We start from the raw sequence: 18934 nt of genomic DNA, 5'->3' as shown, positions 1-18934 counted from the left end.
GGTCCTGTTTACACCTGCATTAACATTTGTTCCGGGTAATCCGATAACAAGTTCACAATGACTTGTCTCAAAGGCATCTCCAGTGACCATACAGATTTCATCAGGATTTCCAAGGGGAGGGTCTCTTATTAGAGTTAGGGGATATGGTTAGTCTGGGGTCTTTTCCCTCTGATTTTTAGGGGTAGTTAATGGTTAGAGTTAGGTTTAGGGGGTAGGGATAAGGTTAGTCTTATGACTAGGGTCATTTTCCTCTGATTTTAGGGGTAGTTAATGGTTAGAGTTAGGTTTAGGGGTTAGGGATAGGGTTAAGGCCTGTTCACACCAAATCCGTGACGATTTTACGAGATTAACTTCTGACGGAAGGTCTATTCACACAGAGTCCATAACAAAATGAAACTAAAAACTATTGCATTCCAGTACAGTAGGCGGCACTGTTGCTGTTGTTATACCACTCTCTTGTCCGCACCCTTCAGCTGTTAGAGATTAATATACTGAACACTGTTAAAACATTTATTTACCTACTTTGGCAAAACTGTTTCATTATGTTCTTTTCATTGTGTTGATGCATTTTGAGGAGTATATAATCTGTATTTTTATGGGAGTGAGATGAGTTTCATATTTATTTGCACATGTATTTTGCTACAAGTAGGTCTCTATATTCCTGAGCTCGACTTCTCTTTTTATAATGCCTGGATTAATGCCTGGATAATATAACACAAGTTACAGTGATATAAATACACATAGAATAATGCACATTGAGAATAACATTCTCAATATCCGAATAAAGGAGTTGTGGAATGGTCATAAAATGCGACAGGTGGAACTTGTGTGTGTTTATCTGTCAAGCATCAGCTTTTCTCACTGTAACACTGCAGTGAAGGTAAAAACCCATATCTGAGAGTTTTGCATACATTTACAAACCCTTAGAGGGTGCGAGCTCCAGGTATCATTTAAAATTAAAATTTAGGCCACATGTGTTGAAGTGACAGCTGTATCTTCACAGTTTTTACAATATCGTCTATTGACATAATCATATGTGGGACAATCAATCAATCCCTTTAGTAATGAAAATGTGAATCACACACAAAACTTCTGTATTCTGAATGCTAAAGTACAAAGAAATAAATTTTGAAAGCCTTATTGTGATTAAAGGCAAAGTAATTTGCCTGAACTTGCCACATCAGCACATTAAGTTGAACACACACACACATAAATTGTTCTCACACACTGTGTAAACAACCCACGCACCCACACTGACTCAAGCAGTAAGTTCTTTAAAGGATGCTAAAATACTTTCTCCTATCCCAGCTTAAAGGTGCACTCAGTAATTTTTTCCTCATTAAAAAAGTTTTACTCTTAAAGAAATTAATAGTTATTTTAAACACTGGTATATAATCATGAGCACTCGCATTAAAATGAAGACTCCAGTCATTTCAGTAACCTTATAAAAGCTGTTTTATTCTACATGGAGAGGGTCCGCACATGGGGGCAGCCATGTTAGAATCACATGACCGGTCAAATACTACTGGCTTAATCTCAGTAACCGCCTGGATATTGGACACGTTCACTCTTGGATTAAAGTAATCATGGCTGACTGTGTATAGTGAATTTCACTATAGTGGATCTGTAACTAAAACTATTGATTTTAAATCATGCTGCATCCAAGCCACTAGGTGTCACTGTAGATCCAATATGACACAAATGCAAAAGTTACTGAGTGAAAGTTTAATATGCAGAGATCCTTAAAGGTGCTGTAGGTGATTTTATCATTCTGAAGCTTTCACGTGACTGAGCCAAGGACCTCCAAAATACCTGGAGAGAACTGAGTTATCATTCCCCTTCATCTCTATTGCAATGCTCAGTTGGGGCAGGGTCCCCGCACCACCCTGGAAGTAGGCATCATCTAAGCACCAGTTGTGACGTGAGTTGCTCCACAGCTGCAGAAAAATTATGTCCTCACAACACAAAATGTGCACATTAATAATTAATTAAATATCTTTCCACTGGAATTTTACACCAGACCCTGTAGGGTGGCGATTAGCACAATTAAAAACTGCACATGTTGGCATGTCGGCTTTCAATGCAAAATAAAATACATAAATCATCCAAATGACAGCCACTATCACATTTATATTAATTAACTTTTCCCCTTATTGCTCATCCACTGTAATGATAATTCGCAGAAGGCGTACATAAATACAAATAATAATCATTCTATTTTAGAATTTTTAATTTTAATAGTATTTAAGAGCAGCTTGATTTCTACAAATAATAATAAAAATAAATAATAAAAATAAATAAAAAGAGTTATTTAATTTATTGACCTAATAATTACTATAAAATGGCATAATTCCAGATTGATGTATCATGAATTATGCATTACAAATTAACTCAATATATGGTTTTTAACACGCTGTTATAATGAATATTGTTTAAATAAAGAAGATCAAGAGTTCCCGTTTGTTTATTTGATTACTCATAAGATATGCACATTAAGTGTAGTAAACAGATGTCTTATCCTCGTCTCTTGCTGTCTGTCAAACAAGGATGCTAATTAAGTTTGCTTCTAACCTCATGCGAGTGGGTGCTCGAGCTTGGTCGGTGCTTTCAGGCTCATGCATGAGCTGTGACGTCAACAGTATGAGACAGGGAAAAATAAGCAAATTTCACGCTTTTAGCAGCCCACCAAAAAAAATAAAAAATAATAATTAATTGGAAAAATATGTAGTACAATGTAATGAAATGTTTGTGATCAAAATGTTTCTTAAAAAAAATTTTTTTTGTCAGAATACATGGTTGTTTCTGAATGGCCGTCAATGGGGAAACATGCTGTTAAGCACAGTAGGTGTGGTTCCAGCATCCCTGGACTGAGCCATTGAATAAGCCACGCCCTCTCATTCCAAATCATCGCCCTCCAAAGATAATTTTGAGACCAAAACAGAGCAAAAGAGCAGCATTGTTTGTTCCTGTGTCTGCCAAATTCAACAGTAGCACAATAGCGTCCTCAACTGACAAACATTATGAATCATAGCCTCAATGATCCGCTTCAAATACAGCACTATGAGAACGAGCAAAATAATTGACAGGTGAAAAGCGTCAATGTCTGCGGACACATATTTGTTTGCTGTTTACAAAGTCTACAGCTGTCACAGAGACCAGTGAGATATCTCACGATACTTATTTCATTAATATCTTTAAGGGAGTAGGGAAAAAAATGTGTAAAGTAATTATACTTTTTTTTTTAAATTAGAAAGGAGTGACAAACACATTTGATCAGACATTCCTTCTACACATGCAAAACAATGAAAATAAAATAAAGTTGCACAAACACTGACTGAATGCTGACCAAGTGGGCTTCACACAAAGCATCTTGTGCATTTGCATTACTGTGCTAATGGTCATGTTAATGGTGGAAAAGCCATTGGTTTCAGTCTAACTTTGGTCTTAAGAATGGTGTAAGAATTTATTCATTTTAATACAATTTACCGTAAAGGCATGTAAGCTTTAGTATTCAAGCAAGCAGTGTGACAGTTTAGCCAATAAACGGATTTGAACATGTTCGATCAAGCAGAACTTCATTCTTCTTTTGAACAGCCTAAGGCATTAAACCTAGAAATAAAAATTGACAATGAAATCAGTGGAAGTACAAGTGAGATCTAAAATGATGACTTATAAAAGGCATAAGTTCTTAATGTTTCCCTTAGGCCAGACGTGCTTAAATAGCAGATAACAATATGATCAACCACAATCAGTTCACAACTGCTAACTTGCTCTTTTGAAAGTGCATAAAAACAACAAACTACACTACCAGTCAAAATATTATTACTATTTCCCACATATTAGAAAAATATTATATTTACCAAAACTATGAAATAATGTACGGTGGCCGAAGGGTGCAAAACACCCTTTAGCAAAACACCAAATTAGCAAAGCTAATAAAAGCTTAAAACACAACGGAAATAAGTCACAACACAACGTAATTAAGCTACAACACAACGGAAAAACCAAAACACTACGGAAATAAGTCACAACACAACGTAATTAAGCTACAACACAACGGAAAAACCAAAACACTACGGAAATAAGTTACAACACAACGTAATTAAGCTACAACACAACAGAAAAACCAAAACACTTCGGAAATAAGTCACAACACAACGTAATTAAGCTACAACACAACGAAAAAGCCACAGCACAACAGACATATGCTACAACAATGAAATTAAGCAAAATACGGCAATATTTATAAGATACAATGCAACAAAATTATCAGAAAATACAGGGCTCGACAATAAGGACTGCCCGATGGCCCGGGGCCAGTGAGAGAGAGATTCAGGCCAGTTGCTAGAACTGTCACTTGCCCGATCGGGACAGTGCTGCATTTATAACATTAGTGCAAGCAAACAACAAGTGAGAGAGCACAACAATTACACTGAGTGAACCAAGTATTCTAACCGAGGAGCAAGCGCAATTCTATTTAGCTCGCAAAGATGCACGAGCGCATAATGTACTGGACACGCTAAGGCAGTCACGTGCAGACACCGTGCACACTCTCCTAGCACTGTCCTCGCTCTTTTCCAAGTGTCTTAGCAGCAACTATTACCAATGTGTAGAAAATAGAAGGGAAAAAAATCCACTTAATGAATTTCGTAGCGGGATTGCACATCTTGCGCAACATTTTAAATAACCCCGCACATTCCGTGTTCACAGTGCACAAAATCCCCACATTTGCATTTTTACATGTTGGTGAAAAGCAGTAATCCACACACTGAAACACAAGAAATTAACAATTTCATTCTATAGGACTGAAAATCCATGCCTCTCCGTGCATATGTCTCATCATCATCTCTCTCCGTGCAGCGTAGACTGTTTCACATGCATGTGCTCTCGTAAAGGGACAGAGTGCTAGTTTTATTCCCACTGTAAAAATACAAACACATTTTCTCTCATTAATTCGCCTTTAGAGATGAAGTGCCGAATGAGACGTAATAAACTTTGTTAAACCCCAGTTATACACATGTCTGGAAATCACGAGCTGCTCAATATCCAAAATGTAAGTATAGATTTAATTAAGTAATGTTTCAAAACGTAAACATTAATTCGACACGATAATGCCATTTGATATGAAAAGAAGCAAGATCACTGGCTATCAGGCTATTATTATCAGAGCTGTTTAGCTGCAGGGTGAAGATGAATATTCAAAACAGTCTACCTGTTATATTTCTCATTTCTGGACCATACAGGTATTTTTGTTTTTGTTTTTTGTATATCAGTCAGTGTTGGTCTTGTATGGGTTGTCTGATTTCATGTTATATACACATTCTTAATTCACAAATTAGGCCTAATATCTCCCTAATGTATATTACACGTTACAACCGATTTGGTAGCAAGTCTGTTCTCAGGGATTCATATGTTTATTACATTCAGCCAATAATCACATCTTTAACTGTGAAAACACTACACATGGGCAAAAGTTGCATGACAGCATGACTAAACGGGTGACCGAAAACCCATCATCTCCTCTACAGAACTCTTGGCTTAAAAACACATGTGTAAGTGGCAGGACGGCTGAGGTTAATATGATGTATTTATGAATTTATATCTGTAAAGTGCATATATGGGATTACATAAGGCATAAATCATATCTTGCAAATGATAAATGTGATTCAATTTTGTGGGACATTGCCTTAAAAACATAATATATGTAAAAAATATTTATCTTCAGACACATTTTTAAAGCCATGATGGTAAAAACATGCTATTTATCATTTTTGTGTTGGGGCCAGTGAATATTTTGGAAGGGCCAGTAAAAACCTGAAGCACTGGCCCAACCGGGCCAGTAGAAAAAATCCTTAGCCCTGAAATTGTTATAAAAATGCTGTAATTATTTGTCCTTATCTCTCTGGCCAATACCTGCTTGGGTTTCTACCATAACTCTTGATACACATAACTTTTTCAACATTTGCTCGAATCAATACCGGCCAATGATGCGAAAATGATGTCAAAGTAACTGCAGCTATTCTTGTGTACCGCTAGCTCTTATAAGGTGTCCTGCTCCCAGCAAAAAGGGCTGTATGCAGGCTGTAGCCCCCGCTCAGATGGTGCTCAGAGAAGCTCAGTTCCCCGGTTAATGCATCACACTCTTGTAGTGAGACAAGCAGCTTTCTGCACCTTCCGAGCAGACTCATGATCTCTCATGCATTAAGTCAGACTGCCACATGACTTGCAATACAGTGCTAAAAAAAATAAAAAGTATTTTCTGTTAATTTTGCTGTGCTATGGCTTAATTTTGTTGTGTTGTGGCTTATTTCCATTGTTCTGTGGCTTTTCCGTTGTGTTGTGGCTATATTTTGTTGTGTTGTGGCTTAATTCCATTGTGTTTTCAGCTTTTATTTGCTTTGCTAATTTGGTTGTGTTATGTACTTCTCTGCCACCGTAAGAATGGGAATTATGTAGTGGCCCCAAATGTAAACAAATCAAAACTATCTTATATTTTAGCTTCTTCAAAGTAGCCACACTTTGCCACCTGGGAAGTATTGAAGGAGTTCCCATTTATTCTATATATGTCATAATATAAACACAATTTCATCCAAACTGTGATATTCTGCACAAGCTCAATGATCAATGAAATGACAGCTGTCAAATCCTACCTGTCATGTGGGACGTGGATGATGGAGGATGTATGCAGGTGCGGGGCCTCGGGAGATGGCAGGCAGCATCCTCGCTCCTCGGGCCCTCTCACTGAGGTCCAAGCCTCCATATGGGTTTGGTCTTGTAGCCTGTGGCCATTTAGGACCAGACGATGAACAGGGCAGCCTTGTTTGAGGACCCCACTTGGAGCTGAGCTTTGTTCGTCCTCCTCTCTGCCGCAGGTAAACTGAGAAAAGTTAGCGCATGAGTTTGAGAAGAGTTACTGCAGCAGTGTGGCCAATAGGAGGCAGAGACCATCCAAATTCCTACACCATCTGAATCTCACTCAACTACCTAGAAAATAGTAGGATCAGAGAATCCTGTCAGAGCTATTCTGAATCAAAGGCAAGCTTGTTAGTAATACGGGCTCAAATTTCAGTCAGTTCGTCACACAAATAATAATAGTTGTAATAATACATAACTACAACAAATAATACAGTTGTAATAGTTGTATGGATTACTTTTAGGATTTTTATGGGTTTTTTTGTTTTGTTTTTTTTATAATGAAAGTTAAGGAGCCCCAGTCCTCAACTTTAATTTAAGGATGCACCGAAATTTCGGCCGCCGAAAATGTTCATTCAAAAATGGCATAAATTTCTATTCTAAAAAAATCCGAAAATCTTGGCCGGATATTTGAACAGAAACTGTTACTTTAAAATCCAGTAACAGAAACACTCACATTGAGAAAAAGCATTGTTTATGTTGCACATTAAAGTCCACATACCCAGAAAAGAAGTGATCACTCTCTTGGTTATTAGTGCATTAATGAAGAGTGTTGTCCAGTTCTCCGGTATTGTGTGTGCCTCAGTGTTTCCTACAGAATTCAGCTCTTGGAGCAGGGGGAAATGCTCCGCAAACCTTACATTTATGTTGTTGTTCTTGGAAGATACCTTAAACAAATACTTTAACAGGTAGTTTAAGGGAAGTTCACCCAAAAATGAAATTTCTGTCATTATACACCCTCAAGCCTGTATGAATTTGCCTCTTTCGTAAAACAAATTGGGAGATGTTAGGCAATATGTTTCAGTCACCATTCACTGTCACTGCATCTTACTTTACATACAATAAAAGTGAATGGTGACTGACACTAACATTCTCCCTAACATCTCCTTTTAAGTTCCATGGAAGAAAGAAATTCATAAAGGTTTGCAACAACATGAAGGTGAGTAAGTGATTACAGAAATTTCATTTTTGAGTGAAATATCACTTTAAGAGTACAAGTCATTACTCAACAGTTAAACAAATACAATCTGAACAAATGAAATCCTGAGAGATCCTTTCTTATATAATGTGTATTAAAGATAGATTGATTTTCATTTGATGTATATTATTAACATTATAGTAATAATATATCATAATTGTTTATGTATATTACTGATTTATTAGTCAAGCTAATTATTAGCTGTTTAAGTGTTTCTTTTCACTCTGAAGATGAGCAGTTCTGGTTGCACACAAGGCAGTTTTTGATTTTTTGTGCTATTTTGAGCTGTATTTTTATGATGTAGTGCAACAGTATGAAAGGCGGCTAAATTAGATCGCTCCAACGTCGCGCGCATGCTATGTTGACAGCTTTGTTTATTATAAACAAGAGCGATAGTTTTAATGCATCGCTCGCTTACGGAATATTGCACAGCTATTCGCATGTCCAATATTTTTAGGTTTATAGATCTGTAACATCTTAATTCAGTAAATATGTGCGTCCTCACTGCGCACGCTCACACTGAAATCAACAAGCATTTAATGAGCAGCTGAAAGCTGTACAAGGGAGAGAGAGACGCGGAAGAGATGATTTATTTGCGCAGATTGTGGAATTACAGTTTGATACAAAGATTACTGATTTGATTTGTTCATCTGTATGGATTGGTTTACCAGTTCTCAGCTACATGTTAAAATGAATAAAATAGTGCTGAAATTCCTCGCATTATGAACGTGGAACATGCAGGATTGATTAAATTTGTGCGCAATTCCCGCAATCCCACGCCGAATTTCAGGCCCTGATAATAATAATAATAATAATAATAATGGTTAAGAAATTACAGAATTATTTTAGGTCTACAATTGTATTATAATAACTAATAATTATATTATTATTATTATTATTATACCCAAGTAATATTTCTCTAATAATTTAATAAACTTGTACGCTGCATTGCTATGAGATCTGGTTAAACCTTCGTGATGATCTCTTCTCCTCATCTGTCCACAGAAACCTGGTGTCATAGGGTTATTTAAGATTTATATAGGAACTTGTAGTGAACAATTAAAGTGAATTTGGAGCACTACAGTTGAAGTCTGAAGTTCACATACACTTAGGTTGAAGTCATTAAAACTAATTTTTTAACCACTCACAGATTTCATATTAGCAAACTATAGTTTTGGCAAGTCGTTTAGGACATCTACTTTGTGCATGACACAAGTAATTTTTCCAACAATTGTTTAAAGACAGATTGTTTCACTTTTAATTGACTATATCACAATTCCAGTGGGTCAGAAGTTTACATACACTAAGTTAACTGTGCCTTTAAGCAGCTTGGAAAATTCAGAAAATGTTGTCAAGCCTTTAAACAATTATCCAATTAGCTTCTGATAGGGGGTGTACTGAATTGGAGGTGTACCTGTGGATGTATTTTAAGGCCTACCTTCAAACTCAGTGCCTCTTTGCTTGACATCATGGGAAAATCAAAATAAATAAGCCAAGGCCTAAGAGAAAAAAAATTGTGGACCTCCACAAGTCTGGTTCATCCTTGGGAGCAATTTCCAAATGCCTGAAGGTACCGTGTTCATCTGTACAAACAATAGTACGCAAGTATAAACACCATGGGAACACGCAGCCATCCTACCGCTCAGGAAGGAGACGCATTCTGTCTCCTAGAGATGAACGTAATTTGGTGCAAAAAGTGCAAATCAATCCCAGAACAACAGCAAAGGACCTTGTGGAGATGCTGGAGAAAACAGGTAGACAAGTATCTATATCTACAGTAAAACGAGTCCTATATCGATATAACCTGAAAGGCTGCTCAGCCATAACCACCATAAAAAAACCAGACTGCAGTTAGCAAGTGCACATGGGGACAAAGATCGTACTTTTTGGAGAAATGTCCTCTGGTCTGATGAAACAAAACTTTAACTGTTTGGCCATAATGACCATCGTTATGTTTGGAGGAAAAAGGGTGACGCTTGCAAGCCGAAGAACACCATCCCAACCGTGAAGCATGGGGCTGGCAGCATCATGTTATGGGGGTGCTTTGCTGCAGGAGGGACTGGTGCACTTCACAAAATAGATGGCATCATGAGGAAGGAAAATGATGTGAATATATTGAAGCAACATCTCAAGACATCAGCCAGGAAGTTAAAGCTCGCCGCAAATGGTTCTTCCAAATGGACAATGACCCCAAGCATACCTCCAAAGTTGTGGCAAAATGGCTTGAGGACAACAAAGTCAAAGTATTGGAGTGGCCATCACAAAGCCCTGACCTCAATCCGATAGAAAATTTGTTGGCAGAACTGAAAAAGCGTGTGCGAGCAAGGAGTCCTACAAACCTGACTCAGTTATACCAGTTCTGTCTGGAGGAATGGGCCAAAATACCAGAAACTTATTGTGAGAAGCTTGTGGAAGGCTACCCAAAACATTTGACCCAAGTTAAACAATTTAAAGTCAATGCTACCGAATACTAACAAATTATTTGTAAACTTCTGACCCACTGGGAATGTGATGAAAGAAAATCTGAAATAAATAATTCTCTCTACTATTATTCTGACATTTCACATTCTTAAAATAAAGTAGTGATCCTAACTGACCTAAGACAGGGAAAGTTTTCTATGATTAAATGTCTGGAATTGTGAAAAACTGAGTTTAAATGTATTTGGCTAAGGTGTATGTAAACTTCTGACTTCAACTGTATATAATACGGTCAGCGCACAGAAACCAATGAAACACGTCTGTTATACAGTACATGAGATAAAATTCGTGGAGCGGCACAGAACCGCTTCACGTGTGCTCACTCAGAACAGAGCTGTGCACGAGCACTGCATGCAGACTGTTTGATTAAATCACATCACAGCCCTTTACGGTTTAACATTCACACAAGGTCATATCTTGATTTTGATTTTATTTCGATGAATAAAAAACATAGAAAGACGTGTTGTTTTTGCAGGGCTCCAGACTAAAAAAATGACTTAGGAGCCAATGGCTCCTAAACAGAAACATTAAGGAGCAAAATGGTTGTTTCTAGTTGTAAAATCACAGAATTGCTCGATTTAGACTGTTAAAAAGATAAAAAGCAGAAGGAAAACTGCTGTTAACAACCCATTAATCTGATTTTTACAGTATGTATAGTCGAGAAGATAAGTTTGCATTCCCCTTTTGTCTCATAATTATTCACACCCCTTTCATGATTTATACAAATATAAGAGATAAAAGATTATTTTTATTTAGTACTGTTCTTCAGAATCTACATTACAGATAATTACATAAAGTATACTATGCATATAGTAGTGTGTTTTCTTCTTGAGCTTCAATGAATGTTTGCACCTTGTGTGATAGTTGTGTACAAGTCCCTCAACTGTCCTATATGTCAAAGGCTTGATTTTATATATTTATATATATATATATATATATATATATATATATATATATATATATATATATATATAAGTCCTTCTTTAAAGTTACCGGATGGCCCCAGACACAGAAACTACAAGAGTGCAAATTGAATGAAATCCCAGATGCAGTTTATTGTGCTTCTCCAATCCCAATCAATAATTATCAGAAGAAGAAAAAAAGTGGTACACAATACAGGACTTATAATTATAAAGAAGTCCGAAATACACACGGGACTCTTATTTTGAAATGTCTGCGCTCCCAGTTGTGAGCTCATTGACGGATGATTCTCTGAGAAAGTGAATCTGATTCAAACTGCTAACCTGAGCTCCTGAGTTCAAACCCTCAGTTCTTTTCAGGTGATTCATGAAAAAGACCCGGTTCAAAAGAGTCATTTGTTCATGACTCTCTCGTGCTGGGTTTGTTGTTGCGTGCAGTAAGCTCGTCACAACAGAACGGGTGAAAAGTGGCGCGAGACACACTGGTGCACACTCTAAAGATCTATTCAATAACTAACAAGATGATATCTGACGAAACCGCATATGAACGCACACAACATGACTGTTGCCAACAGCGACTACATTTTAAATTATTGTCGCAATCAATTATATTTGGTCGCATTTGCGGCCATTTTAGTTGCAGTCTGCAGCCGTTTTGCATTATTTCGCGGTACGCACTAATTTTATCTCATCACATTCAATTCAGAATGCAAGCTCTCAACTTGAGTTTCTTCTTTTGCTGTGGAGCAAGAGATTCAGTAGCGGCGGAGCGCCGCTGCTGAATAGCGATGCAGGAAACACTGGTGTCCTGTTACAGTAAAGATCCAATATGACATTAAAGAAGAATAAAAGGTACCATTTATGTAGTCCATATGACTCGTGCATTATATTCAAAGTCACCTAAAGCCATACAATAGTTATGTAAATTGCATTTAATAAATAAATATATTGTCTGCATGCACAGCGCACTTCAGTAAATGAGCTCTGCTCTCTTGTTGACACGCACGACTTGTAAAGCACTGTTGTTTTTAGGGCAGCTCAAAGTTCTTCCTAGAATGTTCCTCCAAAATAAAGGCTTGAGGGTTTTAAAGTTGAGAAATTATGACTGAAATTGTATTATTGTATAATATTAAATTAGAATAATATTTAAATTTACTGAGTAATGTGATATCCTAGAGATCCACTTAAGAATCCATTCCACATTCCAGGTCCACATACAATTTGTCTACAATGTTAATTATCCAGTAGAGTAGTAAACAATGAAGGTTTTCATAATATGAGGCATACTGTCTCTGTATTATGGTGGCTACCCCTTCTGTAGACCCAACAATTAGCCTTTCCTGATCTGCCCTGTAAAAAGTCATTTATTGTTATATCAAGCATTACTTCCATTTCTAGACAGCAATTCCACTGGATACTGTTGATAGATCTGTCAAGTTAAAGAAACCAAGTGCTACTTGCCATCATTTTCTTAACTAACACATAAACACTAGAATAATTACGTCATTTTGTATTTTTATTTAAAGGGAATAAAAGCACACTCGCCCTAGAACTTAGGCCGAGCAGCATTCACAGCTCATGTCGGTCAAGTGCATACTCGATATGCGCTGCTATCCCACATTCTATGACGCGTCATAATAAAAGGGGGCGTGTCACCCACTGTAACAAACAAACTGAAGGCCTTTAAAATGTGAACACTCAAGACTTCTAGTGGAATTGAACGATCCGCACCATTACAAATACATTAGATTCAAAGTACTTCATTTTTTTTATTTATTTTAAACATAACGTATGCTGCATATGAGAACGCTACTTTTCATGTCAATCACCATATTGTGAGTAAATAACCAAGAAAGTATGTATGCGTTATTGAGAGAAACCCCATGTAAACGGTCTTCCTGTAAAAACAAACCCCTCCACCGGCTTCAGCTCGTGTTAGATACCCATACCCAATTGGGGAAGGGTGGATCGGTTAAATGTACCGACCCCCTGTTTTTTTTTTTTTTCGTTTAAACTTTGAACATGCAAGTTAAGTCGCCATTTTATAATACGCGGATATAGCAGTTACCGCCTCGCTGCTTTAACCCAGACGACAGTCATGTTAACAGTATAACTGCAACGATTTAATTATTATGATTATATTTTTTCAAAACGATTTCTATTTTGAAGGGCAAAGGTCTCGTCGTAAAACTGCACTATAATTGCAGACCATTGATAAATGTCATAAACCAAATAAGTGAGAGTACGCAAAATTTAAATGAGTATCTGCCACTTACTTTCTTATGGATGTAGTGCCTCTCTCTCGTAGTTGAAGTACAATAATGTCCTTTCGGTGTCCATTCGGTGTTTGTTTGAAAAGCTTTCCCGTTAAACGCTCCGTTCTCGCGTGCTGCTATCATCAGGACAGTGACATGCTCGCGCTGCCCGGTGCAGCCTCCCGCGTGCGTGCTGTCGCCGGCTCGAGACTGCTCGAGAAGAAGGCGTTTGGAAGTCATTTTAAACCTGGATCAAATGTAACTACAGCAATATCGCCAGCTTTCGGTAGATTTTAGTGCTGAACGGGATAAGATGCATTTAACAGTACGGTGTGGATTACGACTCCCTGCTGTTGCAATAATGGGGAAAGACTGTATTTCACTATGCCCCTAAAAGCAGCCGGCAAAGGGGATAAAAATGATTGTTTTGCTTTTTTCTCTAGCTGAGATCAACGCCACGCCCACTCCATCCTGCGCGTGCAGCCAGGCGAGATTCACTAGATCCCGCCCCTCATTCATTCTGATTGGCTCTCAGCATACATAAACATTCTATTTAGGCACGCGGCCATCGCAACGCTGCAGCTGATTGGTCGTTGGGGGAACGTCGGATTGAATTGTTCGAGACTTCGGGAGGTGTGTCTCAATGGTATGGTTTGCCGGCCGGTATAGAGGAAGGGAGGAAAAAAAACATAACAGACACCGGTCAAACTTGGCGCACTTTTTAAACAACAACTTGAATGTTTGTATACGGTGAAACAAAACATTAAAAATGCACTCATTGAAGGAGTAACAATACTAGAGGAATTATGAATTCATGCGTCAAAAGCACCATCGAACAAAGAGCGATCGGATCTATTTGATTTGACATTGTATTTAGCATAGTCAGACGTTCAGATGGCCCCTTAGCTATTTACTTATTAAGTAAGAATGCACGGTTTATTTTAACAAATTGCAAAAGGCAATTTACTTCTAATTTATCATTTAATAACACTTTACAACAAGGTTGTATTTGTTAACATTAGTTAACACAAGATTTATCATAAACTAACAATGAAAAATACTTGTACAGCATTTATTATTATTAATCTCTGTGTATTTTAACATTTAAAGTTGTATGTATTAGCTTTAGCCAATGCATTATGAACTAATAACGAGCAATAGTAACCTATATTTATGAATTCACATTAACAGGATTAATACATGCTGTACATATTCATTGTTAGTTCATAATACCTAATGCATTAACTAATATTAAATCAGAGACTTTAGCTGTCTTTGTGTCAAATTATCATAAATGTCCCCCGCTACTTTTGAGATGTCTATATTCTGTAGATCTTTTTTTTTTTTTTAAATGTTTTGCCTTAAAGGGATAGTTCACCCAAAAATTCTCTCATCATTTGCCATCCCAGATGTGTATGACTTTCTTTTTTCTGCTGAACACAAATTAATATTTTTAGTAGAATATTTCAGCTCTGTAGGTCCATCCAATGCAAGTGAATGGTGACCAGGACTTACAAGCTCCAAAAAGCACATAAAGGCAGCATAAAAGTTATCCATAAGACTCCAGTGGTTAAATCTATATGTTCTGAAACTATATGATAGGTGTGGGAGAGAAACAGATCAATATTTAGGTCAGTTTTTACTATAAATCTCCACTTTCACTTTCATTGGCACTATTTGTGCATGTCACAACTACTAGACAGGGAGGAGATTTTATGTTAAAAACAACTTAAATTTTTATCTGTTTCTCACCCACACTTATAATATCGCTTCTGAAGTAACAGATTTAACCACTGGAGTCTTATGGACAGGGTTGGGGAATAACAAAATACATGTAACGGGATTACATATTTAAAATACAAAATATAAGTAACTGTATTCCACTACAGTTACAGTTTAAATCATTGGTAATTAGAATACAGTTACATTCATAAAGTATTTTGATTACTGAAGAGATTACTTTGCATTTTATTGTCATTTCTTTCATTCAATATTTAGTCCTTTCAGATGGAAAACATTTATACATATAAATGATACGATCCAAAGTGCATTTGAACAGCAGTGAAACACTTTCTTATGATGTGTTACATTCATACGAGCAGACAGAGAAGTAAGTTTGAAGTAAGTTTGGAGCAGAAGAAATAGAAATAAACCTTGTGTAAATTGTCAGCTTTACGCTAATCTAAAATGCTATTTCTAGCCATTTTACATGCACGTAACCAGGCACGATCGTATTTTTTTATCAAGAAAATTCACGTTGGATCATAATTTCTTTTCTCTAGTAAAACCTTTGATATTAGGGCAAAAATCATATTCTTGATAATAATTTTTTTATTGTTTTCCTGTAAAAATATCTAAAAATCCTTAAAACAAGATCAATTTGATTTATCTTGTTTTAGAAACAACACTGCATAAGATATTTAGGTTTTTCAGAGAATGTATTTTTAACATGTGTATTTTGTCTTACTGTACTGGCAGAGTTTTTATAGTTAAAACAAGTGAAAAAATCTACCAGTGCTGAAGAAGTAATCCAAAGTATTTAGAATACGTTACTGACCTTGAGTAATCTAAAATTACATTTTACAGCATTTATTCTGTAATCTGTAGTGGAATACATTTCAAAAGTAACCCTCCCCTGCTTATTGATTACTTTTATGCTGCCTTTATGTGGTTTTTGGAGCTTCAAAGTTCTGGCCACCATTCACGTGTATTGTATGGACCTACAGAGCTGAAATATTATTCCAAATATATTTGTGTTCAGCAGAAGAAAGAAATTCATACACATCTGGGATGGCATGAGGGTGAGTAAATGATGAGAGAATTTTCATTTTTGGGTGAACTATCCCTTTAAATGTGCAAATTTCTTGAGATACACCCAATAATAAACACTGCATATGAGCTATATTGCAAGTTGTAGTATAGTCAGCAGAGAATACAACCACTCATAAGGTGCAACTTTATTAAAAAAGTAAAAACAAATATTTATATGAATGATTTTGATAGAAAACATTACAATCTCTTGCACAGAATATTACTAAACAGATTATTATTATTATTATTATTTGTATACATTATTCTCTGTGTTACACTTTGGGTGGACCACACATAAATTCAGTTAAGCCAAGGACATATGCTGGGGAAGCAGTGTTACTAAGTACACACTTCACAACATACAACCTAAACAAAGTATAAACCTTTCATTGCTTTTGAAAACATCAATACCAGAGCTTTTATATATACAGTATAGTTAGATTTCATTTCAGTATGCTCTATTTACATGCGATTTGGTCTCAATGTGTTAAAATATCAGTTTTTGTTTAACCATGAGTGGTTGGGTGAAGTAGTTTCACGTCAATGTATGTCATCAGTACACCTGTTAAACTCAGGTAGGTGGATGTATATATATATATATATGTATATATTTTTATGAGATCTTTTTATTTACATTTTGTCAATAAATGTCATACTTTGGGCATGTTATTTCTCTGCCTCTTTGAAGAATAAACATAGTTTATTTAAACCAATAAACCCTTGTGCAATCTGTACAAATCACATCCTGAAAGACCTCATTCTGACATTCGAAAACAACACTTGGCTGGACCATCGGTTCTCCCGGCCTCTCTCAGAAGCAACAACATCAAAAGAACTGATCCGCCCCACAGTACAAAGCGAACTCTGTGCTAGGAAGGACAGATTCAAGTGGGAGGAACCGCCGAGCCAAAGCTAAAGTGGAGCACACTTCCTCCCTCAATATGGCAAACGTCAAGTCTCAAGGACACACATTTATAATGTCAAGGAGGGCCTGCAGTTGCTTTGAGACCAAAGCTTCGCGGTTTCGGGCAAATCCTGGACCAGTTATGTGCTTCATGCTCCCTGAGAAGAACCATAACGTCTCAGCAGCCTGTGGTCTGTTCACTCAGCCTGATTAGTGACCAGGGGCCATATTACATAAACATCCTATCTTAAGTGTAAAGACCTGACAAGTTCAAGTTAGGCTTCTAAAATCGCCATGGTTACTAAACTGATGCAATGGGATTCCAGAATTAAGATGTTTTTTGTGATATGGCCCCAGTACAGTTTTTTGGCACTATGTCTTATAGTGTGAGGCACGGGTATGAATTATACACTTTTATTTTTGATGCACCAGAGAAGATAAAGAAAGAGCAAGAGCTTGTGTTATCAGTTGCATGCATCGCAAGCAAGGAAATAGTTGCAGCTTACTTGAACAGAACATTGGAACACGTGTGAATGGCAGTGATAGCTTTTTAAACACATTGCTACGTGGAAACAAATGAACCAATAAAGTTTCATAAGAAAATAGAGTGCCTTAAAAAGTTTTCATCTTGGTATATATTAAAACTGACATGTTAAACCCAACGTTTCTCACCACAGGTTGCAAGTGACATGAATGAGGGCACTATTTTGATTATTTACCCTAATTAAACTTTATCTATCCATAAATGAGCTGATAATTTGGCCCTTTCACAACCCCTTTTCTGTAGCCCTGCCATAGACTTAAAGGTGATGTGTAGATTTTGTGCCAATTCCAGCTTATAATGTGCTATAAGTAAGTAATTCATAGGCTGATTCCCCAGAAAAGTGTAACACTGGAACTATCAAAACATTGCTCTGTTGTCTGAGCATCCCATCTAACCCGACATAGCAACATTGGTGCAACCAATTGCCATGAGTTTGGGGCGAATCTATCTGTTTTATCGTCCAATGGAAGGCGAGGAAAGTGTAAACAGGAAACCTGTATAAAAATTGTCATGACTTTTTACAATGTGATGATGCTAGTGATGCAGAAATTAAACACTTGACCATTTAAAAGTATCTGTATACCATACACTCAATATACTACAAACACAAACCATTTATTCAAGTTGTTATCTGCTTTTCTTTCATGCTGATGAGTCTTCAGGGATCATCTATATTGGTTTCCCCTTGCAGAAATTTCTTCATTGTGCTATTCTTTTCCCAAATCCTAAATCCAACCTCCCATAATGCATGTGGGAAAGGCATTGTTTACAATAGGATCAAGTCGCAGAGACAGACCAGAATATGAGATGTCCTTCCAAAAGACATGCACTAGCAACCAAAAGCCTTGTGCTGTGTTTTCCTTGGACACTGTCTCCATGAAATGCTGCTGATAGCTAAGCCAGCCGGAGGCCCAGCGAGCCGGGGAGCAGTGCTGGCACACACTGACCTGAGTACTGTGAATGGTGAGTGGACCCGGCCAAACTAGAGGCCTTTATTGCACTCCATAGACACACCGCAACGTTCCAGCACCCAGACGTTACAAGCCTCATAAAGTCCCATGTTAACAATGGCCATTGAAAATGACATGTTAACTGCCTAGGCTTAGGCATCCCTTAGCATTTTCTTTTTCT

The 18934-nt window shown here is 37.0% G+C and overlaps 1 protein-coding gene across 6 annotated transcripts in view; it reads right to left on the bottom strand.

The window, feature by feature from the left end:
• LOC127419954 (zinc finger protein 704-like) overlaps window positions 1-13993 on the bottom strand; it is a 102896-nt gene extending 88903 nt beyond the window's left edge. For all 6 annotated transcript variants that reach the window (XR_007893755.1, XR_007893757.1, XR_007893756.1 and 3 more), the window contains exons 1-2: window positions 13566-13993; window positions 6651-6877 (exon numbers count right to left, since the gene is read on the bottom strand). Coding sequence is in view for 3 of the 6 variants with exons in the window: in XM_051661811.1 (XP_051517771.1) it covers window positions 6651-6877; window positions 13566-13784 (446 nt within the window). In the remaining 3 variants the exon portion in view is untranslated. The remainder of the gene's footprint in view (window positions 1-6650; window positions 6878-13565) is intronic.
• Window positions 13994-18934: the final 4941 nt, after the last annotated feature.

Source organism: Myxocyprinus asiaticus, chromosome 29, assembly GCF_019703515.2.
Source record: "Myxocyprinus asiaticus isolate MX2 ecotype Aquarium Trade chromosome 29, UBuf_Myxa_2, whole genome shotgun sequence".
Lineage (NCBI taxonomy): Eukaryota > Metazoa > Chordata > Actinopteri > Cypriniformes > Catostomidae > Myxocyprinus > Myxocyprinus asiaticus.
Note: the sequence above shows the minus strand (reverse complement) of the source record. Positions and strands in the feature narration are given on the sequence as shown.